The sequence below is a fragment of the Pan paniscus genome, chromosome 20 (assembly GCF_029289425.2).
Source record: "Pan paniscus chromosome 20, NHGRI_mPanPan1-v2.0_pri, whole genome shotgun sequence".
Taxonomy (NCBI): Eukaryota; Metazoa; Chordata; class Mammalia; order Primates; family Hominidae; genus Pan; species Pan paniscus.
Window position 1 is genome coordinate 59863349 of NC_073269.2, and position 27147 is coordinate 59890495.

The window sequence follows — 27147 nt, forward strand, 5'->3', positions numbered from 1 at the left end:
CACCATGTTGGCAGGATGTTCTTGATCTCTTGACCTCGTGATCTACCTGCCTCAGCCTCCCAAAGTGCTAGGATTACAGGCATGAGCCACCGAGCCCGGCCAATACATACGCTTTTCATTTGTCTATTTAAAAAAATCACTACTGGCCAGGCGAGGTGGCTCTCGCCTGTAATCCCAGCACTTTGGGAGGCTGAGGTGGGCGGATCACTTGATGTCAGGAGTTTGAGATCAGCCTGGCCAACATGGTGAAACCCCGTCTCTACTAAAAATATAAAAATTACGTGGGCGTGGTGGGCGCCTGTAGTCCCAGCTACTCGGGAGGCTGAGGCAGGAGAATCGCTTGAACCCAGGAAGCGGAGGCCGGCAGTGAGCCAAGATCGCGCCACTGCACTCCATTCTGGGCAACAGAGCAAGAATCTGTCTCAAAAAAAAAAAAGGAAAGAAAAAGGAAATCTTGCCAATCCTGATATCCCAGAGATGTTTCCCAATGCCTTGCTCTTGAATATTTATAGTTTTATCTTTCACACTTAGACATGTGAACCATCTAGAAATGTATTTGGGGTACGGTGTAAGGTCGGGGTCCTGGACCGAATACAGCTCCACAAAAATGTCTGTTCTCGACTGCAAAAAAGCAATGTGACTTTGTGCACAGATCAAGTGCATCTGTTTCTGAAATCTGTAGTGTTCTGTGTCATCAGCCTGCATTTCCATGGTTGCGACAATACCACATTATCTGCCTCATTTCCTACCGCAGTTCCTCAATCACCCTGAATTCAGCGGCACTAGCCTCATTGCTCTCGGATGAGCACACCTATTGTGTACCACTCAGGGCGCCTGTGTCTGGACCGGCAGCCTTTCTTAGATGCTTTGGGTGGTGGTTCTGTCTTATCCTTCAGCCAGCAGCTCAGAGTCCTCCCCTCAAAAGGCCTTTCCCTGACCACTCCATCTAAAGTAGCTCACCCCAGCCTCCTATATCTTTTTTTTTTTAATAATGCAACAGAGAAGGTGATATAGGTGCATTGACAGGCCTTCTTTTATTAGCTTGAGCCATTATTATTATTATTATTATTTGAGATGGAGTCTTGCTCTGTCACCCAGGCTGGAGTGCAGTGGCACAATCTCGGCTCACTGCAACCTCTGCCTCCCAGGGTCAAGCAATTCTCCTGCCTCAGCCTCCTGAGTAGCTGGGATTACAGGCGTACACCACCATGTCCGACTAATTTTTGCAGTTTTAGTAGAGATGGGGCTTCACCATGTTGGTCAGACTGGTCTCGAACTCCTGACCTCGTGATCTGTCTGCCTCAGCCTCCCAAAGTGATGGGATTACAGGTGTGAGCCACCGTGCCCAGCCTTCTTCTTCTTCTTCTTCTTCTTCTTCTTCTTATTATTATTATTATTATCATCATCATTTTGAGATGGAGTCTCTACCTGTCACCCAGGCTGGATTGCAGGGGGGCGATCTTGGCTCACGGCAACCTCCGCCTCCCAGGTTCAAGCAATTCCCCTGCCTCAGCCTCCTGAGTAGCTGGGACTTGTATTTTTTAGTAGAGATGGGGTTTCCCCATGTTGCCCAGGCTGGTCTCAACTCCTGACCTCAGGTGATCCACCTGCCTCGGCCTCCCACAGTGCTGGGATGACAGGCATGAGCCACCACGCCCAGCCACCAGTCCCCTATATCTTATGTTCTGGTACATTTTGCTATACAAAAACAAGTTATGTGTGTGTTTGCTGACTCATTGTCTCTCTCTTGCATGTGTGAACAGAGCAGCAGCAATAATGTTTGCATGTCTTGTTCACTGGCCATGTCCCCTGGGCATAGCATACGGTAGGGAATTCACTTTGGATGAAGAAAAACGATCCTGTTGCATCCATTCAGGATGAATGCATTCTACCCTCAGAGTCCTCTAGGGGGCACCCGCACATGAATGCACCCCTGCAGGGCACAGTTCTTGAGTTGTTTTTGTTTAACTGGCCTGCACCTGTTATTTTGTTTGTGTGTGTGTTTGGGTTTCTTCTTCTTTTTTTTTTTTTTTGAGACGGAGTTTTGCTCTTGTTGCCCAGGCTGGGGTGCAATGGCGCGATCTCAGCTCACAGCAACCTCCGCCTCCTGGGTTCAAGTGATTCTCCTGCCTCAGCCTCCTGAGTTGCTGGGATTACAGGCATGTGCCACCACACCCAGCTAATTCTGTATTTTTAGTAGAGATGGAGTTTCTCCATGTTGGTCAGGCTGGTCTCGAACTCCCGACCTCAGGTGATCCGCCCACCTCGGCCTCCAAAAGTGCTGGGATTACAGGCATGAGCCACTGCAACCAGTTTTTTTTTTTTTTTTTTTAAGATGGGATCTTGCTCAGTTTGTCCAGGCTGGAGTGTAGCGGTGCAGTCACAGCTCACTGCAGCCTCGCACTCCTGGGCTCAAGTGAGCCTCCTGCCTCAGCCTCCTGAGTAGCTGGAACTATAGGCACAACCACCTTGCCTGGCTAATTAAAAAAAAAATTTTTTTTTTTAAAGAGTCAGGGTCTTGCTATATTGGCCAAGCTGATCTCAAATTCCTGACCTCAAGTGATTCTCCCACCTCAGCCTCCCAAAGTGTTGGGATTCCAGGCATGAGCCACCATGCACCAGGTCTGGCCTACAGCTTTTAACTACACATTTAGAAAGAGAAACCACAAGTGGTAAAAGCCTGGGTTCTGCCCTAGATTACCCGAAATTAGCTATTTTTATAGAAGCCTCCTGTGTGCAGGGGCTCATGCTAGGCCCCAAGGGCAGGCAGAGGTTGTTTTTTGTTTTTTGTTTTTTAATTTTTTTCTTTTTGAGACAGGGTCTCACTCTGTCGCCCAGGCTGGATGCTGTGGTGCAATCTCAGACCTGCAACCTCTGTCTCCCAGGTTCAAGGAATTCTCCTGCCTTAGCCTCCGGAGTAGCTAGGACAACGGGCACGCACCACCACGCCCAGCTAATTTTTGTATTTTTAGTAGAGACGGGGTTTCACCATGTTGGCCAGGATGGTTTTGAACTCCTGACCTCAGATGATCTGCCCGCCTCAGCCTCCCAAAGTGTTGGGATTACAGGCGTGAGCCACCGCGCCTGGCCTAAGGCAGAGGTTGTTGACTGGTCTCAGTTGCTGCTTGGAAGGGCCCCAGTCTCCTGCAGGGAGGGAGGCAGGATCCCACTATGGCTCCCAGAACTTTGCTTCCCAGCAAGAGGCACTAAATCAATCCCATGCTTGAGGATGGTGGGCCCTGAGAGAAATGAATCTTGGCCTCTAAGTGTTCAGACTGTGTGGGGGACACCTGCTATTTACATCTGTGAAATTGGGCTGGTGACCTTGGCTCAGCGATGGGCTCCATCTCATCTCCTCCTGGAAGCTTGACGGAGAAAAGCATCTACAGCCATTTGTTATCACTGGGCTTCTTGCCTGAAAGATTATAAATACTTCGTTAAAATACGTACATCCATAGTGATGTGTTTTGACTTGGTAATAGATTTCAGGGTAGACACAAGCCTCCTCAGCCACCCCTGTTTTCCAGTTGCCCAGAGTTCCTCCCTTTCTGTTTTTACTGATTTCTTCTGTATCTTTCTGGAAATATCCATTGCATATATATACACACACAGATATATATATATATATATGCACGTATAAATGTGTGTGTATATATATATATGTGTGTGTGTGCCGATATAAGACATTGTTTTAAGTATTTTACGTGCATTGAGTCATGTAATACAAATATACTTTTATATTGCTAATACATTAATATGTTTAAAATAAGAAAATTATACAGGCCAGGTGCAGTAGCTCACACCTATAATACCAGAGCTTTGAGAGGTCGAGGCAGGAGGATCACTTGAGGCCAGGAGTTCGAGACCAGCTTGAACAACATAGGGAGACCCCTGTGTCTACAAAATATAAAATAAAATATAAAAAATAAAACCCAGCTAGGCACAGTGGCTTACACCTGTAATCCCAGCACTTTGGGAGGCTGAGGTGGGCAGATCGCAAGGTCAGGAGTCCGAGACCAGCCTGGCCAACACAGTGAAACCCTGTCTCTACTAAAAATACAAAAAAAAAAAAAAATTAGCCGGGCGTGATGGTAGGCACCTGTGATCCCAGCTACTCGGGAGGCTGAGGCAAAGAGAATCGCTTGAACCTGGGAGGTGGCGGTTGCAGTGAACCGAGATCACGCCACTGCACTCCAGCCTGGGTGACAGTGTGAGACTCTATCTCAAAAAATGAAAAATAAAAATAAATAAATTAAGCCCACCTGACGTGGCGGCTCATGCCTATAATCCTAGCACTTTAGGAGGCCGAGGCGGGCAGATCACGAGGTCAGGAGTTTGAGACCAGCCTGGCCAACATAGTGAAACCCTGTCTCTACTAAAAATACAAAAAATTAGCTGGGCGTGGCAGCATGCGCCTGTACTCCAAGCTTCTTGGGAGGCCGAGGCAGGAGAATTGCTCGAACCTGGGAGGTGGAGGTTGCTGTGAGAGCCGAGATTGTGCCACTGCACTCCAGTCTGGGTGACAGGGCGAGACTCTGTCTCTAATAAATAAATAAAGAAGTAAAACAAACCCTAGCCAGGGAGACAGCTGTGGTCCCAGCTACTCAGGAGGCTGAGGTAGGAGGATCTCTCATACTTAAGAGGTCAAGGTTGCAGTGAGCCGTGATCATACCACTGCACTCTAGCCTGGCAACAGGGTGAGACCCTGTAATAAAATACATAAACAGTGATGTGTTTTGACTTGGTAATATATTTCCGGGTAGACTGTAAGCTTCTCATCCATCCCAGTTTTCCCATTTTCCAGCGTTCCTCCCCTTCTGTTCTTATTGATGTCTTCTGTATCTTTTTGGAAATATCCATGGCATATATATATATATGTGTGTGTATATATATGTGTGTATATATATGTGTATATATATGTGTGTATATATGTGTGTGTATATATATGTGTATATATGTGTACGTATATGTGTATATATGTGTGTATATATGTGTATATATGTGTATATATGTGTGTATATATGTGTGTATATGTGTGTATATATATGTGTATATATATGTGTGTATATATGTGTGTATATATGTATATATGTGTGTATATATGTGTATATATGTGTGTATATATGTGTATATATGTGTGTATATGTGTGTATATATATGTGTGTATATATGTGTGTATATATGTATATATGTGTGTATATATGTGTATATATGTGTGTATATGTGTGTATATATGTGTATATATGTGTGTGTATATATGTGTATATATATATGTGTGTATATATATACACACATATATTCACACATGTATACACACATATACATGTGTGAATATATATGTACTGATACAAGGCATTATTCTAAGAATTTTTATTTTTATTTTTATTTTTTTGAGACAGAGTCTCACTCTGTTGCCCAGGCTGGACTGCAGTGGCTGAGGCTCACTGCAACCTCCCTCTCCCAGGTTCAGGCAATTCTTGTGCCTCAGCCTCCTGAGTAGCTGGGATTACAGGCACCAGCCACCATGCCCAGCTAAATTTTGTATTTTTAGTAGAGAAGGGATTTCACTACGTTGGCCAGGCTGGTCTTGAACTCCTGGCCTCAGGTGATCCATCTGCCTCAGCCTCCCAAAGTGCTGGGATTACAGGCATGAGCCACCGCACCCAGCCTATTCTAAGAATTTTATATGCATTGAATCATGTAATATAGATATAATTTTTTTTTTTGAGACTGAGTTTCATTCTTTGTCCAGGCTGCAGTGCAATGGCATGATCTCAGCTCACTGCAACCTCTGCCTCCCAGGTTCAAGCAATTCTCCTGCCTCAGCTTCCCAAGTAGCTGGGATTACAGGCGCCTCCACCACGCCCGGCTAATTTATTGTATTTTTGGTAGAGATGGGGTTTCACCATGTTGGCAAGGCTGGTCTCAAACTGCTGATCTCAGGTGATCCCCTGCCTTGGCCTCCCAAAGTGTTGAGATTACAGGCATGAGCCACCATGCCCAGCCTGATATAATTTTATAAAGCTAATACATTAATATGTTTATTTTTTATTTTTTATTTTTTTGAGATGGAGTTTTGCTCTTGTTGCCCAGGCTGGAGTGCAATGGTGCGATCTCGGCTCATCACAACCTCTGCCTCCCAGGTTCAAGCGATTCTCCTGCCTCAGCCTCCTGAGTAGCTGGAATTACAGGCATGCACCACCACCCCAGCTAATTTTGTATTTTTAGTAGAGATGGGGTTTCTCCATGTTGCTCAGGCCAGTCTCGAACTCCCGACCTCAGGTGATATGCTGGCCTCGGCCTCCCAAAGGGCTGGGATTACAGGCGTGAGCCACTGCGCCCAGCCAATATGTTTAAAATAGAAAAATTATACAGGTCGGGTGCCAAATTTTTTTGTAGAGACAGGGTCTCGCTATGTTGCCCAGGCTGGTCTTGAACTATTGGCTTCAAGCAATCCTCCTGCTTTGGCTTCCCAAAGTGCTGGGATTACAGGCATGAGCTGCCCTGTCTGGCAGGCTCCTTTTAACAATCAGCTCTCATGGGAACAAATAGAGCAAGAATTCACTCATTACCCTGAGAAGGGCGCCAAGCTCTTCATGCAGGATGGGCCCCCACGACGCAAACACCTCCCACAAGGCCACAGGCCTCCAACATTCAGAATAAATTTTCTTTTTTCTTGAGACAGAGTCTCACTCTCTTGCCCAGGCTGGAGTGCAGTGGCGCAATCTCGGCTCACTGCAACCTCCACCTCCCAGGCTCAAGCGATTCTCCTGCCTCAGCCTCCTGAGATCACAGGCACTCACCACCATGCCCGGCTAATTTTTGTATTTTTAGTAGAGAGGGGATTTCACCATGTTGGTCAGTCTGGTCTCGAACTCCTGACCGCAGGTGATCCACCCACCCTGGCCTCCCAAAGTGCTGAGATTACAGGTGTGAGCCACCATGCCCAGCCCAGGATCAATTTTCAACACGAGATTTGGAGGGGACAAATAGGTAAACCATATAAATATCCTTATTTTTATGTTTTCTCACCTGTAAGATTGCATCCTCATGCATCATTGTTCACTTACGACTTCCTCCTAGAAAGCTTTTCATTTAGGTAAACAGAGCTTCCTCATCCTTTTAAGAAGATACAGACAGGTTTGCATTATTGAATCTGCCATCGTTCATCTCACCAGTCCCCTATAAGATGGAGTCTTGATCTATTTCCAGTCTGAGAAGTACATTCAGCAAGGGAGTTTTACAAATCAAATAGATTTCCTTCGTCGTTCCCCCAAAAATGCAGCCTACGTCTTCAAAACCGAAGACTTCAGTCTATTTTGCTTAAGGATGACAAAAGTCACCATCTGTTAATCCAATCTGCATCAGGAGAAAAACGAAAATCATCTCATGCGCATGAAACCTCCTCTTGGGCTATGTGAAGGGGAATTCCTGAGGGTCTCTTGCATGCAGCAGGGAGAGCCTCTGGCTGTGGTGGCTCTTGTTTGCAGACCACAGACATCCTCTCTGGATCCAAGAAGCAGAGGAGGAATGTGTTGAAGGACTTTGAGTAAAAGCAAAAGAGCCGGGCGCGGTGGCTCACGCCTATAATCCCAGCACTTTGGGAGGCCGAGGCGGGCGGATCACGAGGTCAGGAGATCGAGACCATCCTGGCTAACATGGTGAAACCCCGTCTCTACTAAAAATACAAAAAATTAGCCAGGCGTGGTGGCAGGTGCCTGTAGTCCCAGCTATTTGGAAGGCTGAGGCAGGAGAATGGCCTGAACCCGGGAGGCAGAGCTTGCAGTGAGCAGAGATAGAGCCACTGCACTCCAGCCTGGGTGACAGCGAGACTCCCTCTCAAAAAAAAAAAAAAAAAAAAAAAAAAAGCAGAAGAGCCAGGTGCAGTGGCTCATGCCTATAATCCCAGCACTCTTGCGAGGCTGAGACAGGTGGATCATCTCAGGTCAGGAGTTTGAGACCAGCCTGGCCAACATGGTAAAACCCCATCTCTACTAAAAATACAAAAAAAAAAAATTAGCCGGGCATGGTGGTGCATGCCTGTAATCCCAGCTACTCGGGAGGCTGAGGAAGGAGAATTTCTTGAACCCAGGAGGCAGAGGTTGCAGTAAGCTGAGATCGTGCCACTACACTCCAGCCTGGGTGACAGAGCAAGACTCTGTCTAAAAAAAAAAAAAAAAAAAACAGCAAAGGATACATGGAAAGGCTACGGAATCCGGCTCAGGAATGTGGCAGGAGGCCAAGAATAGACAGCAGCGAGAATGTTCCTAATATCAGATGCAGCCACACCCCGGTGGGGAAGCCACCATTACCACCACCACCACTGGGCACTGCCCTCCTGACATTGACTAGTGACACCTTTGCCCTTGCCACTGTACTTTAATTTTCTTTCTTAATTTTTTTGAGACAGAGCCTCACCCTGTTGCCCAGGCTTCAGTGCAGTGGTGCGATCATAGCTCACTGCAGAATTGAACCCACGGGCTAAAGAGATCCTCCTATCTCAGCCTCCCAAGTAGCTGGGACCACAGGTGTACATGACCACACCCAGCTAGTCAGTGTTTTTCTAAAAAAAAAATTCATAGGGCCAGCCGAGGTGGCTCATGCCTGTAATCCCAGCACTTTGGGAGGCCGAGGCAGGCGGATCACGAGGTCAGGAGTTTGAGACCAGCCTGGCCAAACCCTGTCTCTACTAAAAATACAAAAAAATTAGCTGGGCATGGTGGCCAGAGCCTGTAATCCCAGCTACTCAGGAGGCTGAGACAGGAGAATCACTTGAACTCGGGAGGCATAGGTTGCAGTGAGCTGAGATCACACCACTATACTCCAGCCTGGGTGACAGAGCAAGACTCCATCTCAAAAAAAAAAAAAAAAAACCCAAAACCAAAAAACATAGATACTACATTTTGTCAAATATTCTTTTAGCATATATAAGATGATCATACTGATTTTCTTTTTTTACTTTGTTAATATGATAAAGCTCATTAATGGTTTTTGAATATTAGCCATTCTGGGCTGGGCACAGTGGCTTATGGGTGGTTTTGGGAAACTGAGGCAGGAAAATTGCTTGAGCCCGGGAGTTCAAGACCAGCCTGGGCAACATGGCAAAACCCTGTCTTTACTAAAAACAGCATGCTGGGCATAGTGGTACACACCTGTATTCCCAGCTACTCAGAAGGCTGTGGAGGGAGGATCGCTTGAGGCCGGGAGGTTGAGGCTGTAGTGAGCTGTGATCACGCCTCTGCACTCCAGCCTAGGAGACCCAGAGAGACTCTGTATCAAAAAAAAAAAAGAAAAAGAAAAAGAAAAAAAAGCCATTTTGGCATTTCTGGAATAAATCCCAGTTGGTCACAATGTATTTTTTTTTACTCTACTGCTGGAGTCTGAACGCTAATACAGGCTGACACGCTCCAAAACCCAGAGCTCTATTCTGAGCCTAAGGAGTCCACACGAAATGAAGGCTGTGCTACCCGTGCCATAGCCACAAAGAGCACTTGAAACCTGGCTAGTGAGACTGAGAAACCGAATTTTAAATTTTATTATTATTATTATTATTATTATTATTGAGACGGAGTTTCGCTCTTGTCGCCTAGGCTGGAGTGCAGTGGCGTGATCTCTGCTCACTGCAACCTCTGCCTCCCGGGTTCAAGCGATTCTCCTGCCTCAGCCTCCCGAATAGCTGGGATTACAGGCAGGCATCACCACACCCAGGTAATTTTGTATTTTTAGTAGAGCCGCGGTTTCTCCATGTTGGTCAGGCTGGTCTCACACTCCCGACCTCAGGTGATCCGCCCGCCTCGGCCTCTCAATGTGCTGGGCTTACAGGTGTAAGGCCCCCGCCCGGTCTATTATTATTATTATTATTATTGAGACAGAGTCTCGCTCTGTTGCCTAGGCTGGAGTGCAGTGGCGTGATCTCTGCTCACTGCAATCTCTGTCTCCTGGGTTCAGGTGATTCTCCCACCTCAGCCTCCCGAGTAGCTGGGACTACAGGCATGAGCCACTACATCTGGTTAATTTTTGTATTTTTATTAGAGATGGGGTTTCACTATGTTGGCCAGGCTGGTCTCGAACTCCTGACCTCAAGAGATCTGCCCGCCTCAGCCTCCCAAAGTGCTGGGATTACAGGCATGAGCCACCGCGCCCAGCCAATAGAGTTTATTTTTAAAAGCATTTTTAGGTTCACATAAAAAATTGAGCAGAAGGTACAGAGATTTCCCTGTCCCCACACATGCACAGCCTCCCCAACTACCACCATCCCCAGCTAGTGGTAGATTTGTTACAGTGGATGAACCTCCGCTGATCTGACACATCATCTTCACCCAGGGTCCACGGTTTATACTGGGGTTCACTTGGTGTCGTGGAATCTATAGGTTCATACAAATGTATAATAATCAGTATTTACCACTATGGCATCATAATACAGTTTCATTCTCCTAAAAGATCTCTTACTCTGCCTATTCATTGCAACCCCAACTCTCCTGACTTTTTTCTTGTTTTTTTTTAAACTTTTTAAAAATGTTGCTACTACTTCTTTGGGAGACTGAGGCAGGTGGATCGCTTGAACTCAGGAGTTCAAGACCCGCCTTCGTAACTGAGTGAGAACCAGTCTCTACCAAAAAAAAAAAAAAAAAATTAGCCTGGCATGGTGGCGAGCACCTGTAGTCCCAGCTACTCTGGAGGCTGAGGCAGGAGGATTGCTTGAGCCCTGGACGTCGAGGCTGCAGTGAGCCAAGATCACGCCACTGCACTACTCCAGCCTGGGCAGCAGAGCGAGACCCTGTTTCAAAAAAAAAAAAAAAAAGGAAGCAGAAATGCATTCACAGGCTTTGCTGCTAGGTGGTTATTATTTTTTGTTTGTTTGTTTGTTTTTTGAGAGAGAGTCTCAGTCACTCTGTCACCCAGGCTGGAATGCAGTGGTGTGATCTCAGGTCACTGCAAACTCTGCCTCCCAGGTTCAAGTAATTCTTCTGCCTCAGCCTCCTGAGTAGCTGGGATTACAGGCATGCACCACCATACCTGGCTAATTTTTGTATTTTTAGTACAGACAGGGTTTCACCATGTTGGCCAGGCTGGTCTTGAACTCCTGGCCTCAAGTGATCCGCCTGCCTCAACCTCGCAAAGTACTGGGATAACAGGCGTGAACCACTGCACCTGGCCAATCACTACTTTGTGTGTCCAGAAAATTTTCTTCCTCCTAAAAAGAAATCTTCTACACTTGTATCATCCCCATCCCTTGAGTGTGGGAGGAACGTGTTACTTTCTTCTAACCAATACGGCATAGCAAAGGTGGTGCTTATATGTTGTACAAGATTTCTTGCTAGCTGACACACCCTAGAGTCTCTCATCACTGACTTTGAAGGAGCATGCACTGATGAGTTGATGAGGGTTTTTGTTTGTTTTTTTTTGAGATGGAGTCTTGCTCTGTCTCCCAGCCTGGAGTGCAGTGGTGCGATCTTGGCTCACTGCAAGCTCCGTCTCCCAGGTTCACGCCATTCTTCTGCCTCAGCCTCCCAAGTAGCTGGGACTACAGGTGCCCACCACCACACCCGGCTAATTTTTTGTATTTTTAGTAGAGACGGGGTTTCACCGTGTTAGTCAGGATGGTCTCGATCTGCTGACCTCGTGATGTGCCTGTCTCAGCCTCCCAAAGTACTGGGATTACAGGTGTGAGCCACTGTGCCCGGCTGAGTTCTTTTTTTTTTTTTTTTTAGACAGGGTTTTACTCTGTCATCCAGGGGCTGGAGTGCAGTGGTGCGATCTCGGCTCACTCCAACCTCTGCTTCCCAGGCTCAAGTGATTCCCCAGGCTCAGTCTCCCCAGTAGCTGGGACTGCAGGTACCACCAACACCTGGCTAATTTTTGTATTTTTATAGAGATGTGGTTTTGCTATGTTGCCCAAGCTGGTCTCCTGAGCTCAAAACAATCTGCCCTCCTTAGCCTTCCAAAGTGCTGGGGTTACAGGTGTGAGCCACCGTGCCCAGCCCCTGATGAGTTCTAAAGTCACAAGGAAACAAATTCTGCAGCAAGCTGAGTGAATTTGGAAGCACGTCCTTTCCCAGTGGAGCCTTCAGATCAAAACTCAGTGCCGGGCCGGGCGCGGCGGCTCACGCCTGTAATCCCAGCACTTTGGGAAGCCAAGGTGGGCAGATCACTTGAGGTCAGGAGTTCAAGACCAGCCTGGCCAATGTGGTGAAACCCTGCCTCTACTAAAAATATGAAAATTAGCTGGGGTGGTGGCATGTACCTGTAATCCCAGCTACTCAGGAAACTGAGGCAGGAGAATCGCTTGAACCTGTGAGGCGGAGGTTGCAGCGAGCCGAAATCGTGCTACTGCACTCCAACCTGGGCGACAAGGTGAGACTCCATCTCAAAAACAAACAAACCAACAAACAAAAAACACAAAAACAAACAAACCCAAAACTCAGTCCTGGCCAATACCTTGATTACAGCCTCACAGAGAACCTGGCTAAAGTGTGCTAAGCTCCATAGAAACTGTGAGATAATAAATGCACACATATATATGATGTGTGTGTGTGTATTTTAAATCCAACGAAATATTCTTTGAGTGGGAACACTGACTATCAAAAAGAGAAGAATTGTAACAGCAATAGTAAGGTTATGAGAAGAATGTCTTTAGAGATGAAAAAGAGGAAAAGAATTGACGGCTGGGCACGGTGGCTCACGCCTGTAATCCCAGCACTTTGGGAGGCCGAGGCAGCTGGATCACCTGAGGTCAGGAGTTTGAGACCAGCCTGGCTAACAGAGTGAAACCCCATCTCTACTAAAAATACAAAATTAGCCGGACATGGTGGCCCATGCCTGTAGTCCCAGCTATTCGGGAGGCTGAGGCAGGAGAATTGCTTGAACCCAGGAGGCAGAGGTTGCAGTGAGCAGAGATCGCACCACTGCACCCCAGCCTGGGTGACAGAGTGAGACTCCATCTTAAAACATAAATAAATAAATAAAAAGAAAAGAAGAATTGACCTGAGATGAAAAAAACAACTTATTTGTTTTTAGAGGACAGTCCTAGAAATGTAGCCAGGTGGCTGGACGCGGTGGCTCATGCCTGTAATCCCAGCACTTTGGGAGGCCGAGGCAGGTGGGTCACCTGAGGTGGGGAGTTCCAGACCAGCCTGACCAACATGGTGAAAACCCCGCCTCTACTAAAAATACAAAAAAATTTAGCTGCGTGTGGTGGTGGGTGCCTGTAATCCCAGCTACTCGGGAGACTGAGGCAGGAGAATCGCTTGAACCTGGGAGGCAGAAGTTGCAATGAGCCAAGACCACCTCTTTGCACTCCAGCCTGGATGACAAGAGCGAGACTCCGTCTCAAAAAAAAGAAAAGAAAAAACACACACATTGATGTCAGACGTGTTGCGAGTGGAAACCACTTTGTAATCTTTACCCCAAGTGAACTCTCCCCCTAAAACCTCTATTACAGGGAATGCTATGATGCCATATGGTAGATCAGATGACCACTCTGTGGCTCCGGATCAGCCTCTTTCCCTGGCATCCTCAGGGCTTGCTCCATGGGCTCAGGAGCAAAGTGGCCGAGGTGGACTACACCACCTACGTCACTGATGAATGCCCACCTAGCTGGCAGTAGCAAGTGCTGATCCCCCAGTGTGGTACAGTTTCCTAGGAAGACCAAAAAGCCAAATACCTGGGCCCGTGAGGATTACACTGGAGCCCTTTCATCCTGGGCTGGGCAGTGAGTTTTTCCTCCCTCGAATAAACAACTCTGGGCTTGTTATTTGCTTTTCTTGCCCTTTGCACTTCTGCCAACAGCAGCATCTGTGTATGCACTGAATGGCCCTATTCACCCTCATGTTAACCCGCACAGTATTGCTTCTGATCAAGGAGCTCCATATATTAGGAAGTCAGTGGGGGGCAGTCCATGTACCCCATTACCCCAAAGCAGCCAGCCTCATGGAACAGCACGGCCTGTTTGAGACTGGGTTACAGGGCCAGTTTGGAGTCATCATCTTTGGGGTTGGGGTGCTGTTACAGGACGGGTAACCACTCTGAACCAGGGGTACATGCCAGATGATCCCAGATTACAAAGACCTGTGAACTCAAGAGTGCCATTTCTTTCTTTTATTTTTCTCTCTTTTTTTTTTTTTTTTGAGACGGAGTTTTGCTCTTGTTACCCAGGCTGAAGTGCAATGGCGTGATCTCAGCTCACTGCAACCTCTGCCTCCTGGGTTCAAGCGATTCTCCTGCCTCAGCCTCCCAAGTAGCTGGGATTACAGGCACATGCCACCACGCCTGGCTAATTTTTTGTATTTTTAGTAGAGACGGGGTTTCACCATGTTGGCGAGGCTGATCTCGAACTCCTGACCTCAGGTGATCCACCCACCTCGGCCTCCCTCCCAAAGTGCTGGAATTACAGACATGAGCTGCTGCATCGGCCAAGAGTGCCATTTCTTAGGACCACACCCGATGACTCACTCTTCAAATTTTTATTTGTTTTGTTGTTATTTTTTGTTTTGAGACAGAGTTTCGCTCAGTCACCCAGACTGGAGTGCAGTGGCAATCTTGGCTCACTGCAACCTCCACCTCCCGGGTTCAAGCCATTCTCCTGCCTCAGCCTCTGGAGTAGCTGGGATTACAGGCGGTGCCACAACGCCTGATTAATTTTTTTATATTTTCAATAGAGACGGGGTTTCATCATGCTGGCCACGCTGGTCTTGAATTCCCGACCTCAGGTGATCTGCCTGCCTTGGCCTCCCAAAGTGCTAGGATTACAGAGGTGAGCCACCGTGACCGGCCTTCACTCCTCAAATGTTTGCTTCCTGTTCCTGCTACCCTGAACCCTGCTGTTGAGGGGTTCTAGTGTCTACAAGGGAACCGCTGCCACCACAAGGAATAACACAGTAAGTTGTGTAAGTGGAGACCACCTCTGGGCCGTTTGGGGTACCTTGAGTGTGTCACTATGGGGTTAGGCAGTGACTAATTTAGGCAGGAAGGGGAAAGATTTGCTGCTACACTTGGGGCCAAGGAGGCCTGTGAATAGAACCTAGAGGCGTCCCAGGGGAGTCTCCAACTAACACCATGTCCCGACTCCCTATCTGTCCACAGCCCTCCCTCCTTGGACAAGGACAAGGCCTGATCTGGGTGCACTGGGACCTCCCTCCCCTATGCAGGGCCCAGAATGACAAAGAGGGTCTGTGTCCCCTTCCCTTTGCAGAAGCACATCAAGCCCGCACACAGGCTCTACCTTCCTCTACCCAACCCCCTCTCCACTCCTGCAGACCCCCGCCTTCCTGCAGGTCCCCCTCCGGCCCCTCCCTGCTCCGTAGGGCACGTAGACCCGGATCCCCAGCTCCCGGACCCCTTCCGACTGCTCCCTTCGCCACTCGCGCGGCTTCCACTCCTGGACTCGGCCTCCACCCTTGGGCTTGGCCTCAAAGCCTCCTCAGTTGTCGGCCCTGGAAGGTGCCCAGCGGCGGCAGCGCCAGACGCGCCCCGTTAGCTCAGCGTCGCTGAGCATCCGCAGCCGCCACCAGGCCCCGCCCAGCGGCCGCAGCCAGCCAGGCCGCGCCCGGGACGACTGCAGAGCGCGGTGAGTGAACGCGGCCAGAGGGAGGGACTCAGGCGTCCCAGGTCCCCGCCCTGCCCCTCCCCGGGGGCCCGACATCCCGACCCTCAGCTCCCTCTTTTTCTTTTGGCTCCGGCAGTCCGTTTTAGGGCCGCAGAGCCGCCTTTTAAAAACACACCCTGCATGCCTTCCCTGCCCTGGGCCTTCGGGCCCACCAGCCCCTTGGATCCCTTCCCCTCTTGCAGGATCCGTGAATCCAGAGCCCCAAGCCCCAGCCCCAGCCCCATCCTCATTAAAATTCTGAGTCCCTCCCTCCATCCAGGAGTCAGGAATGTAGGCCAAAAATATCGCTGCCTTCCAGACCCAGGCAGCTAGGCTTGCAACACCTGCTCGGAAAACCCGAGTCTGAGCTTTAATGGTTCTATTATGATGATCATGATGATTTATTTTTAATAGAGCAGAGTCTCCTTATGTTGCCCAGGCTGGTCTCGAACTCCTGGGCTCAAGGGATCCTCCCTCCTCAGCCTCCCGAAATGCTGGGATTACAGGCGTGAGCCACAGCGCCCAGGCCTGATTGTTCTTTTGAGCCAAGAATCTGGGCCTCAGCCTAGGCATCCTGTGGAGCCCAGGAATCCGGGCCCCCAACTGCTACCGCGCTAGCTCCCAGGAATTTTGCCCCCAACACACCCCACCCCTATCCACTGTGATATCTGAGACCTGCGTCCAGCCCGAGTCCCTTACCCTGCGGCGCCCGGTGCCAGTGGGTACTAGGGGAGCATTTTGCCGCCCCTTCAAGTCCTTAAATACAGGAATCTAGCCTCTGTTTCTTGGGGAGACCCATCAGTCAGGGATCGTAGCCCAGAACCACCTAAAGCCCAGGAATACTGCTCTCAATTCTGCTCTCCCTCAGGGCTCCAAGAGACAGAGATCCTAGCCCCCCCATTGAACTGAGGGGCCCGGTCCCCCAATCCGCTGCGACCCAGGTGTCTAAGGTTTCATCCAGCAAGGAAGGGGTGGGGGCGGAACAGACCAGGAAGGAGGGGGTAGGAAGGGAGCAGAAGAAAGGAGTGAGGTGAGACGGGGGCGGGGACCTGAGCTGGGGGGCTCTGCACTAAACAAACCCTAAACATGCGGGGTTTCTATGGTAACGGTCTTCCCTGGCCTACCCAGGAGACTCCTCTAGGGCTGTGTCGAGGAGGGCAGCCCCCAGGAGTCTCCACGCCGCCAGCTGTTGTGTCTTCCTGTTTTGTCACCACGGCAACGGTGACCTCAGCCCTCCACCCTGCTCACTGGGGTGGGGCGGGAGCTCCACGCTACTTTTACTCTGGGGGCGTGGTCTGCTCTTGGCCCCGCCTCAGGGCGGGGCTGGGATAGCCCAGGCTCGGGGAAGTCCCTGTCCACCGCCCTAGCCGGAGCTGCGCCCCGCCCCGGCCCCGCCCCCGTCCCGCCCGCGCTGGCTCCCCAGCCCTCCAACCCCACCCAGCCCTCAGACCTTTCCAGCTGCCGCTGTCGTCTTTGCTTCAGCCGCAGTCGCCACTGGCTGCCTGAGGTGAGGTTGTGGGGACCCCAGAGGGCATAAGCAACAGTCTCGGGTCTTTATGGCCAGAGGGAGGAATGGGCTGGGTCTCAGAATGTCTGGGTCCCTAGAAAGACTGGGGCTGGGCCAGGATTCTTGGGGTTCTGCAGAGGAGAGGGCTGAGGACCTGGACTGTGGAGGTCATACGTCTGGAAGAGTGGGGAAGGGGACCTGGACTCCGGGGTCTGAGGGAGGAGGGGCTGGGGGTCTGGACTCCCGGGTCCGAGGCAGGAGGGGCTGGGGGGGTCTGGACTCCTGGGTCCGAGGGAGGAGGGGCTGAGGGCCTGGACTCCTGGGTCTGAGGGAGGAGGAGCTGGGCCTGGACTCCTGAGTCTGAGGGAGGAGGGGCTGGGTCTGCGGGAGTAGAGAGATGGGGACTCGTAGGTGCCCTAGTTGGAGGCTGGAATCTGGTACGTGGAGGTCCTTTAGGAGGGGAAGCGCTTAGGGTTAGGTGTCCTGGGTTTGGGAATGAGAATGGAAGGAATTCAGAATTACTGACCCCTCCCCATCCAGGGGACAGACAGAATCGGAACTTTGGGCTCCTGAAAGGCCGAGGGAGGGGGGTGTTAAGATCAGGCCCGTGCTCCCAAAGTGCAGAAGGAGCTGGGAAAGGAGGAGAAGACAGGGCTGCGTCCCGCACCTCTGGGTGCCGAGAGCCGAGGCTGGGGTTCCGGGGCCCGATTCTCAGCGTGAGCGATGGGTGTGGCGTCTGGAGTGGACGAGGGAGGACACTGAGGGGCTGGGTGTGGCCCGGAGAGTCGGGTGCGCTGCGAGGAATCCCGGAGGGGTGTTTCCTCACCCTCCAGGGTCTGGCTGCGCATTCCTGAGCTCTGATCTCGGGCGATGGCTGGAGGCCCTAAGGGCGGGGTGGACCCCTCCCCTCCCCTCCCCTGCGCGCCCCCCTCCGCGGCTAGCCCACCTTCCGCGGGGGACAGAATGAGTGACGCCCTCGCTCGTCCTCCTCCCCTGCTTGGGACGGGGCAGTAGCCCGCCTTCTAGAGCACGGGACGCTGGGCCAGTCCCGATTTCCTTCTCCTTCGCGGGTCCTGGAGGGGCGTGGGGGCAGGCAGTGTCTGGCTCCGGGTGGAGCCTCCCAGGTGCTCCCGCAAGCCCCGAATGGCGATCAGGGAGGCCGTGGGAGGCGTGGCTGGGCCTCGGGCCTGACTCCAGCACCGCGTGCAGTTTCCGGCCTGGAGCCTGAGCCCCTCAGAGGCCCAGGTCCCTGCCCACTCCGGTCTTAGAGATGCTCTGGGGGGGCTCTCAGCCCATGTTTATAGGGATCCAGAAATGCGGGCCTCCAACCCTAAGACCTGAGAGTCGGGGTCCCCACCCCCCGGAAATCCGGGAGAGGGCGGGCAGCCCCGGAGGCGGGCGAGGGTCCGGGCACCGCCTCCTGGTCCCTGACACATTCCAGATGCCTGGGCCGACTCGAAGCCCTTATAAGGCGCGGAGACACCGGCTCTGGCTGGGCCGCCCGCCTCCGCAGCCGCCGCCCAGGGTTCTCCCGCCACTGCCGCCCGCACCCCCGCCCCCGCGGGGTTAAGATCACACACGCGCCCACGCCGGCCCTCGGGGCGTGCACTTTCGCTGGGTTCGGTCCGCCGCAGCCCAAACAGTTAACTGAACGGGGAGGGGAGGGGGCGGGGCTTACCCGGGGTCACCGCCAGGGCCCTGCTGGGTTCCACGCCACGTTCCTGTCTCCGCAGGGCGTTAGATCCCTGGAGGGAGGAGCCTGTCCAAACGGACGCTAACGGCCTACCTACCCCTCAGGTGCTCTTACAGCCTGTTCCAAGTGTGGCTTAATCCGTCTCCACCACCAGATCTTTCTCCGTGGATTCCTCTGCTAAGACCGGTGGTGAGTAGGCAGCGGGCCTGGACTCCGGGGTCCGAGGGAGGAGGGGCTGGGGGCCTGGACGCCTGGGTCCGAGGGAGGAGGGGCTGGGGGCCTGGACGCCTGGGTCCGAGGGAGGAGGGGCTGGGGGCCTGGACGCCTGGGTCCGAGGGAGGAGGGGCTGGGGGCCTGGACGCCTGGGTCCGAGGGACGAGGGGCTGGGGGCCTGGACGCCTGGGTCGGAGGGACGAGGGGCTGGGGGCCTGGGCGCCTGGGCCCGAGGGAGGAGGGGCTGGGGGCCTGGGCTCCTGGGCCCGAGGGAGGAGGGGCTGGGGGCCTGGGCTCCTGGGCCCGAGGGAGGAGGGGCTGGGGGCCTGGACCCCTGGGTCCGAGGGAGGAGGGGCTGGGGGCCTGGGCGCCTGGGCCCGAGGGAGGAGGGGCTGGGGGCCTGGGTCTGACGGAGGAGGGGCTGGAGTCTGGACTCGTGGGTCTGAAGGAGGAAGGATTAGGTCCTGGGCTCCTAGATCCTGGGAGAAGGACCAGGAAGCTTGGGCTCCAAGGAATAGGGTCCCAGACACTGAGGTATCTGAGGAAGAAGCGAGTCCAGGCCCTGGCTCCTTTGTCTCAGGGAGCTGCTGTCCTGCGACTGCCGCGAAGAGGTTAAGGCCTGTGCTACTGCCCTGCAAAGTGCCTGAAGCTGAAAGGAGGAAGTTACTTTCCTGTGGCTAGGAGAGGCCTTGGGTTTAGTCCTGTGGCTGCTTTGAGACAGTTTACACGGCTGCGTTGAGACAGTTTACAGCCTAAGGAAAGAACTGGGCACCTGGTTTCTAAGAGGACGGGCACTTGATTCCTGGGGGCCATTAGGACAAGGAGGTGAAAGCTGTAGGTTTTGCAAGGACTAAAGAAGCAAATTGGTTTTCTGCAGTCTGGGGCATCTGGGATCCTTCAGGCTAAGGGTCCAGGGCCAGAGGTCTGACCCCTTATAACAGGACGGTGATGGCCAGGTGCAGTGGCTCACGCCTGTAATCCCAGCACTTTGGGAGGCCAAGGCGGGCGGATCACTTGAGGTCAGGAGTTTGAGACCAGCCTGGCCAACGTGGCAAAACCCCATCTCTACTAAAAATACAAAAATTAGCCGAGCGTGGTGGCACACGCCTGTAATCCCAGCTACTCAGGAGGCTGAGGCAGGAGAATCGCTTGAATCCGGGAGGCAGAGGTTGCCGTGAGTCAAGATTGCACCATTGCACTGCAGCCTGGGTGACAGAGCGACTCCATGTAAAAAAAAACAACCACCAAAAAACAGGATTGTGAGGCCTAGAGAATGTTCAGTGGAAGGGCCTGGGGTTCCTACTGGACAGTTGGAAATCTGGGGAGCTGAGTTTCCCAGAAGCTGGGGGACCAGCTGGCTGGGTTTTGGGGCGAGAAGGTGGAGGTAGATGGACTCAGTATGCAGGAGTGTGGAGGGGGAGGCTGAAACTAGCTTTTTTGGGTTGCAGTACTCCAGTCCTAAATCTCAGGTGGGAGTTAGACTGAGAGTGAAGGTTGCTAATCTCCAAGGTGGGGGGTAGGGAGAGGAGGAGGCCGCTGAGACTTTAGGCTCCTTGTCAGAAGGGAGGGGAGATCTCTTGGTTTTCCACGGCTGGGATCTGTATGAGAAGATATGCTTTATGGGGAGGTTGGAGCTCTTATTAGATGTGGGTCCCTGAGAGTGGAAGCCCGGGGAGGTTGGGCCGTTTAGAGGCTGCAAATGTCTAGGTCACTGTTCGATGGAAGAAGGAAGTTTGCTCACAGGGTCTGGGGTGCAGAGCTCTGAATACTGAAAGAAAAGGAAGTTGAGAGATGGGGTTTTCAGAGCCTGTGGAAGACAAGCATTTTGTCCTGACACTTGGGTTGTGGCAGGAGGCAGAAGGAGGACGCTTTATTTTTTATTTATTTTATTTATTTTTATTATTTTATTTTAGTTTTTGAGATGGAGTTTCACTCATGTCACCCGGGCTGGAGTGCAGTGGCGCAATCTCGGCTCACTGCAACCTCCACCTCTAGGGTTCAAGCGATTCTCCTGCCTCAGCCTCCCAAGTAGCTGCAATTACAAGCGCCCACCACCACACCCAGCTGATTTTTGTATTTTTAGTAGAGACGGGGTTTCACCATGTTGGCCAGGCTGGTCTTGAACTTCTGACCTCAAGTGATCTGCCAGCCTCGGCCTCCCAAAGTGCTGGGATTACAGGCATGAGCCACTGCGCCCAGATTATTTTATTTTTTTTGAGGCGGAGTGTGGCTCTGTGGCTCAGGCTGGAGTGCAGGGGTGCTATCTTGGCTCACTGCAACCTCTGCCTCCCGGGTTCAAGTGATTCTCCTGCCTCAGTCTCCCGAGTAGCTGGGATTGCAGGTGCATGCCACCACGCCCAGATAATTTTTGTATTATTAGTAGAGACCGAGTGTCGCCACGTTGGCCAGGCTGGTCTCCAACTCCTGACCTCAAGTGATCCACCCACCTTGGCCTCCGAAGTGCTGGGATTACAAGCGTGAGCCACCACACCCGGCCTATTTGTAATTAAAAAAAAAATTTTTTTTTTGAGTCAGGGTCTCACGGCGTCTCCCAGGCTGGAGTGCAGTGGTGCATCACAGCTCACTGCAGCCTTGACCCCACAGGCTCAAGCAATCCTCCCACCTCAGCATCCCGAGTAGCTGGGACCACACGCACACACCACCACACCCAGCTCATTAAAAAATTTTTTTTTGGTAAACGAGGTCTCCCTAGGTTGCCCAGGCTGGTCTCCAACTCCTGGGCTCAAGCAATCCTCCTGCCTCAGCCTCTTGGAGTGCTGGGATTACAGGCATCAGCCACACCTGTGCCTGGCCAGAGGGGTGGTGCTGTAGAGTACAGAGTGCTAAATGGCTGAGCTACTGAGTCCCTGGGGGAGGGAGGGAAAGAGGGAAGCACGGTATCTGGAGTGGGAAGCAAACAGTGTAGTTGTACAGTAGTTAGGTCTTGAAAGAGAAAAGGATCTCTTGAGAAGGAGGAAAATAGGGGCCTAGACTCCTGGGTTCTGATACGGGTAGGGGAGGAGTGAGCCTTGAACAGGAGGGGACAGGCTCATCCCTGTATGCCCAGGACTGTCCCCATTTGAAAACCCAAGGCTGGGCCCGGTGGCTCACGCCTATAATCCCAGCACTTTGGGAGGCCAAGGCCAGCGGATCATGAGGTCAGGAGATCGAGACCATCCTGGCTAACACGGTGAAACCCCGTCTCTACTAAAAATACAAAAAAATTAGCCGGGCGTGGTGACACATGCCTGTAATCTCAGCTACTCGGGAGGCTGAGGCAGGAGAATCACTTGAACCTGAGTAGCAGAGGTTGTAGTGAGCTGAGATTGTGCCAATGCACTCCAGCCTGGGCCACAGAGCAAGACTCTGTCTCAACAAAAAAAAAAAAAGAAAGAAAAAAGAGAAAACCGAAAGCCCCACATCTTGGGAACTCCCTAACTAGAGCTCATATTATTTGTCCCTGGGGTAGGCAATGGCTAAGGGACCTGGATTCTTATGTTTGTGACCGTATAAGGACACTGTCTTTCCCCTTTCTGCAGCCATGCCAGTGACGGTAACCCGCACCACCATCACAACCACCACGACGTCATCTTCGGGCCTGGGGTCCCCCACGATCGTGGGGTCCCCTCGGGCCCTGACACAGCCCCTGGGTCTCCTTCGCCTGCTGCAGCTGGTGTCTACCTGCGTGGCCTTCTCGCTGGTGGCTAGCGTGGACGCCTGGACGGGGTCCATGGGCAACTGGTCCATGTTCACCTGGTGCTTCTGCTTCTCCGTGACCCTGATCATCCTCATCGTGGAGCTGTGCGGGCTCCAGGCCCGCTTCCCCCTGTCTTGGCGCAACTTCCCCATCACCTTCGCCTGCTACGCGGCCCTCTTCTGCCTCTCGGCCTCCATCATCTACCCCACCACCTATGTCCAGTTCCTGCCCCACGGCCGTTCGCGGGACCACGCCATCGCCGCCACCTTCTTCTCCTGCATCGCGTGTGTGGCTTACGCCACCGAAGTGGCCTGGACCCGGGCCCGGCCCGGCGAGATCACTGGCTATATGGCCACCGTACCCGGGCTGCTGAAGGTGCTGGAGACCTTCGTGGCCTGCATCATCTTCGCGTTCATCAGCGACCCCAACCTGTACCAGCACCAGCCGGCCCTGGAGTGGTGCGTGGCGGTGTACGCCATCTGCTTCATCCTAGCGGCCATCGCCATCCTGCTGAACCTGGGGGAGTGCACCAACGTGCTACCCATCCCCTTCCCCAGCTTCCTGTCGGGGCTGGCCTTGCTGTCTGTCCTCCTCTATGCCACTGCCCTTGTTCTCTGGCCCCTCTACCAGTTCGATGAGAAGTATGGCGGCCAGCCTCGGCGCTCCAGAGATGTAAGCTGCAGCCGCAGCCATGCCTACTACGTGTGTGCCTGGGACCGCCGACTGGCTGTGGCCATCCTGACGGCCATCAACCTACTGGCGTATGTGGCTGACCTGGTGCACTCTGCCCACCTGGTTTTTGTCAAGGTCTAAGACTCTCCCAAGAGGCTCCCGTTCCCTCTCCAACCTCTTTGTTGTTCTTGCCCGAGTTTTCTTTATGGAGTACTTGTTTCCTCCGCCTTTCCTCTGTTTTCCTCTTCCTGTCTCCCCTCCCTCCCACCTTTTTCTTTCCTTCCCAATTCCTTGCACTCTAACCAGTTCTTGGATGCATCTTCTTCCTTCCCTTTCCTCTTGCTGTTTCCTTCCTGTGTTGTTTTGTTGCCCACATCCTGTTTTCACCCCTGAGCTGTTTCTCTTTTTCTTTTCTTTCTTTCTTTTTTTTTTTTTTAAGACGGATTCTCACTCTGTGGCCCAGGCTGGAGTGCAGTGGTTCGATCTCGACTCACTGCAACCCCCACCTCCTGGGTTCAAGCGATTCTCCTGCCCCAGCCTCCCAAGTAGCTGGGAGGACAGGTGTGAGCTGCCGCACCCAGCCTGTTTCTCTTTTTCCACTCTTCTTTTTTCTCATCTCTTTTCTGGGTTACCCGTTGGCTTTCTTATCTGCCTGTTTTGCAACCACCTTCTCCTGTGTCCTTGGGAGCCCTGAGACTTCTTTCTCTCCTTGCCTCCACCCACCTCCAAAGGTGCTGAGCTCACATCCACACCCCTTGCAGCCGTCCATGCCACACATTGCCAAAGCATGCCTGCCCACCCTCGCTGTGCCTTAGTGTGTACGTGTGTGTGTGTGTGTTTGTGTTTGGGGGGTGGGGGCTGGGTAGCTGGGGATTGGGCCCTCTTTCTCCCAGTGGAGGAAGGTGTGCAGTGTACTTCCCCTTTAAATTAAAAAACATATATATATATATATATTTGGAGGTCAGTAATTTCCAATGGAGGGGAAGGCTTTAAGCACAGACCCTGGGTCCCTAGGCCCCGCCTGGCACTCAGCCTTGCCAGAGATTGGCTCCAGAATTTTTGCCAGGCTTACAGAACACCCACTGCCTAGAGGCCATCTTAAAGGAAGCAGGGGCTGGATGCCTTTCATCCCAACTATTCTCTGTGGTATCAAAAAAAAAAAAAAGGAGTCGGGGCCGGGCGTGGTGGCTCACGCCTGTAATCCCAGCACTTTGGGAGACCAAGGCAGGCAATCATCTGAGGTCAGGAGTTCAAGACCAGCCTGGCCAACATGGTGAAAACATGTCTCTATTAAAAATACAAAAATTAGCTGGGTGTGGTGGCGGGCGCCTGTAATCCCAGCTATTTGGGGGGACTGAGACAGGAGAATCCCTTCAACCCAGGAGGTGGAGGTTGCAGTAAGTCAAGATGGCACCACTGTGCTCCAGCCTGGGCGACAGAGCGAGACTCCAGCTCAAAAAAAAAAAAGGAATCGGACGAAGAACCACAGGATGTTGAAGAGAACTGTCTGAAGTATTTGTGAGGGACAGTGATGTGGCCCTCTGTGTTAAAAATAACGTGTCCTGCTTTGGCAGAGAGAAGAAAATGGCCACTGCCCGCTTTCAAGGCAAGATCAACCTTTTTTGTTTTGTTTTGTTTTTCTTTCTTTTTCCTGGCCATGAGGACAAAAATTACTGAGTGGCCCTTAAAGAGGGAAGTTTGTTTTCAGCTGTTGTCTTTTGCCCGTAGGTGGGAGGGTGGGGATTGCTGCGTCCTAGCTAGAAGAATGGCTTTGCTTGAATGTGTAGTGCACACGCACGGGTGTTTCTGTGTGCTAGTTGCTTCTTGCTGCTGCTTCCTGCTTGTCTGGGACTCACATACATAACGTTATATATATATATATATATAAAAAGTATAAGTATATATTTTATTTTTTTTTAATTCCCTGGAGCTTCTGGTTCCTATCAGTTCCTGTTGTTAATTGTAGAACCGTTGTCCCTTCCCCCATTCCCGTATCCATCATGTTCTTTTTCTTTTAAATATAAATATAAAGATAAAAGAAGGACTTGTGCTTTCTTAATGAGGAGGGCGGCCGAGCACGGCGGGCGGATCACTTGAGGTCAGGAGTTTGAGACCAGCCTGGCCAACATGGTGAAACCCCATCTCTACAAAAAAAAAAAGAAAAAGAAAAGTTGGGGAGGACCCTCGGAGAGGGGCAAGGGGCAGATTCTTGGGTCTAGTGGGAGAATGGGGTTGGTGCCAAGACAACCTTGGCCTCATCAGAAGGTACTAGCTGAATCTAGGTCTTCTAAATGACTTCCTCAAACCAGGAGGGCTGGGTGGGAGAGGAATGAACTAGACTTCTCCCTCCTTGGAGTCTGTCCCCTGAGCACCTCACAAATACAATGTCCTAATTTGAGTGAAGGAGCTTTCCTCCCCAGTCACCTCGTACTCCCAGGTTCCCCATTTCAGTAATAGCCTCTCAGAGCTGAGAACCCAAGCACATGGTGGTACCTTCCCCCCTCTACTCAGTCAGTCCCTCATCAAACACTGTCTATTCTTCCTCCTGAATACCATTTCTACCGCCCTCTTCTCCAGGTTCCTGGTCCAGCTCAAGTTCCATTTTGTTTCACCTGAGCTACTGCCCCAGCCTCCTCCTCCTCCATCCCACCCTGGCTCCAGAGGGATTCTTTCATCATGCAGATCTGATCCTGCCCTTCCCTGCTGAAGTCCTTCTGTAGCCCATTGCCTATAGGCACTATCAAAGCCCCTGGGTCTGGCCTTCACGATCTGATCCCGCCTCCATTCCCACTATCAGCTCCCTCCTTACCCTCCAATCTAAGCCTCTGAATATACCTGGTCAACAGAAGACCTTCATAAAGATCAAATGAGCTACTGCAACCAATCTCTGTCCCACAGAAGGCCATCTTGTCCATTTCTGTAGGCTCCAACCCTATGGGGCTTAGCAGGTGTTCTCCCCATGTGCAGAGATGAGAGATTGTAATAAATAAAGGCACAAGACAAAAATAAAGAGAAAGCAGCTGGGCCCAGGGGACCACTACCATCAAGACGCAGAGACCGGTAGTGGCCCATAACGGCTGGGCTCGCTGGTATTTATTGCATACAAGATAAGGGGGCAGAGTAAAGAGGGTGAATCTTCGAAGTGATTGACAAGGTGAAGCAAGTCACGTGATCACGGGACAGGGTGCCCTTCCCTCTTAGGTAGCCGAAGCAGAGAGAGAAGGCAGCATACGTCAGTGTTTTCTTCTATGCACTTCTAAGAAAGATCAAAGACTTTAAGACTTTCACTATTTCTTCTACCGCTATCTACTATGAACTTCAAAGAGGAACCAGGAGTATGGGAGGAGAATGAAAGTGAACGAGGAGTGTAAGCATTGAAGCACAGCACCACAGGGAGGGGTTTAGGCCTCGGGATGACTGGGCAGGCCTGGATACTATCCAGCCTTCCACAAGAAGCTGGTGGAGCAGAGTGTTCCCTGACTCCTCCAAGGAAAGGAGACTCCCTTTCGCGGTCTGCTAAGTAACGGGTGCCTTCCCAGACACTGGCGTTACCGCTTGACCAAGGACCCCTCAAGCGGCCCTGATGCGCGCGTGACAGAGGGCTCACCTCTTGCCTTCTAGGTCACTTCTCACAATGTCCCTTCAGCACCTGACCCTATAACTGCCGGTTATTCCTAGCTTACATTAGTAATGCAGCAAAGAGTAATATTAAAAGCTAATGATTAATAATGTTTATAATAATGATTGATAATTGTCCATGATCATCTCTACATCTAATTTGT

The 27147-nt window shown here is 51.7% G+C and overlaps 1 protein-coding gene and 1 long non-coding RNA gene across 5 annotated transcripts; one reads left to right on the forward strand and one right to left on the reverse strand.

The window, feature by feature from the left end:
• Window positions 1-1011: 1011 nt before the first annotated feature.
• Window positions 1012-18030, reverse strand: LOC129394790 (uncharacterized). 2 transcript variants are annotated; one of them, XR_010110932.1, is made up of 3 exons: window positions 17034-18030; window positions 7033-9270; window positions 1012-3415 (listed from the first exon to the last, which is right to left on the reverse strand). It is a non-coding gene; the product is annotated as an uncharacterized LOC129394790 (long non-coding RNA). The 2 variants fall into 2 exon arrangements; XR_008622160.2 differs by lacking the exon at window positions 17034-18030 and having other exon boundaries at window positions 7033-9496.
• MYADM (myeloid associated differentiation marker) lies at window positions 15260-25406 on the forward strand. 3 transcript variants are annotated; one of them, XM_003830148.6, is made up of 3 exons: window positions 15260-15565; window positions 18888-18972; window positions 22536-25406. In XM_003830148.6, exon 3 carries the CDS (start codon window positions 22538-22540, stop codon window positions 23504-23506), a length of 969 nt encoding a protein of 322 aa, XP_003830196.1. In that variant the 5' UTR covers window positions 15260-15565; window positions 18888-18972; window positions 22536-22537; the 3' UTR covers window positions 23507-25406. The 3 variants fall into 3 exon arrangements, with proteins under 3 accessions (XP_003830196.1, XP_057156693.1, XP_003830194.1); XM_057300710.2 differs by having other exon boundaries at window positions 15289-15565; window positions 18824-18972; XM_003830146.6 differs by lacking the exon at window positions 15260-15565 and adding an exon at window positions 15579-17090.
• Window positions 25407-27147: the final 1741 nt, after the last annotated feature.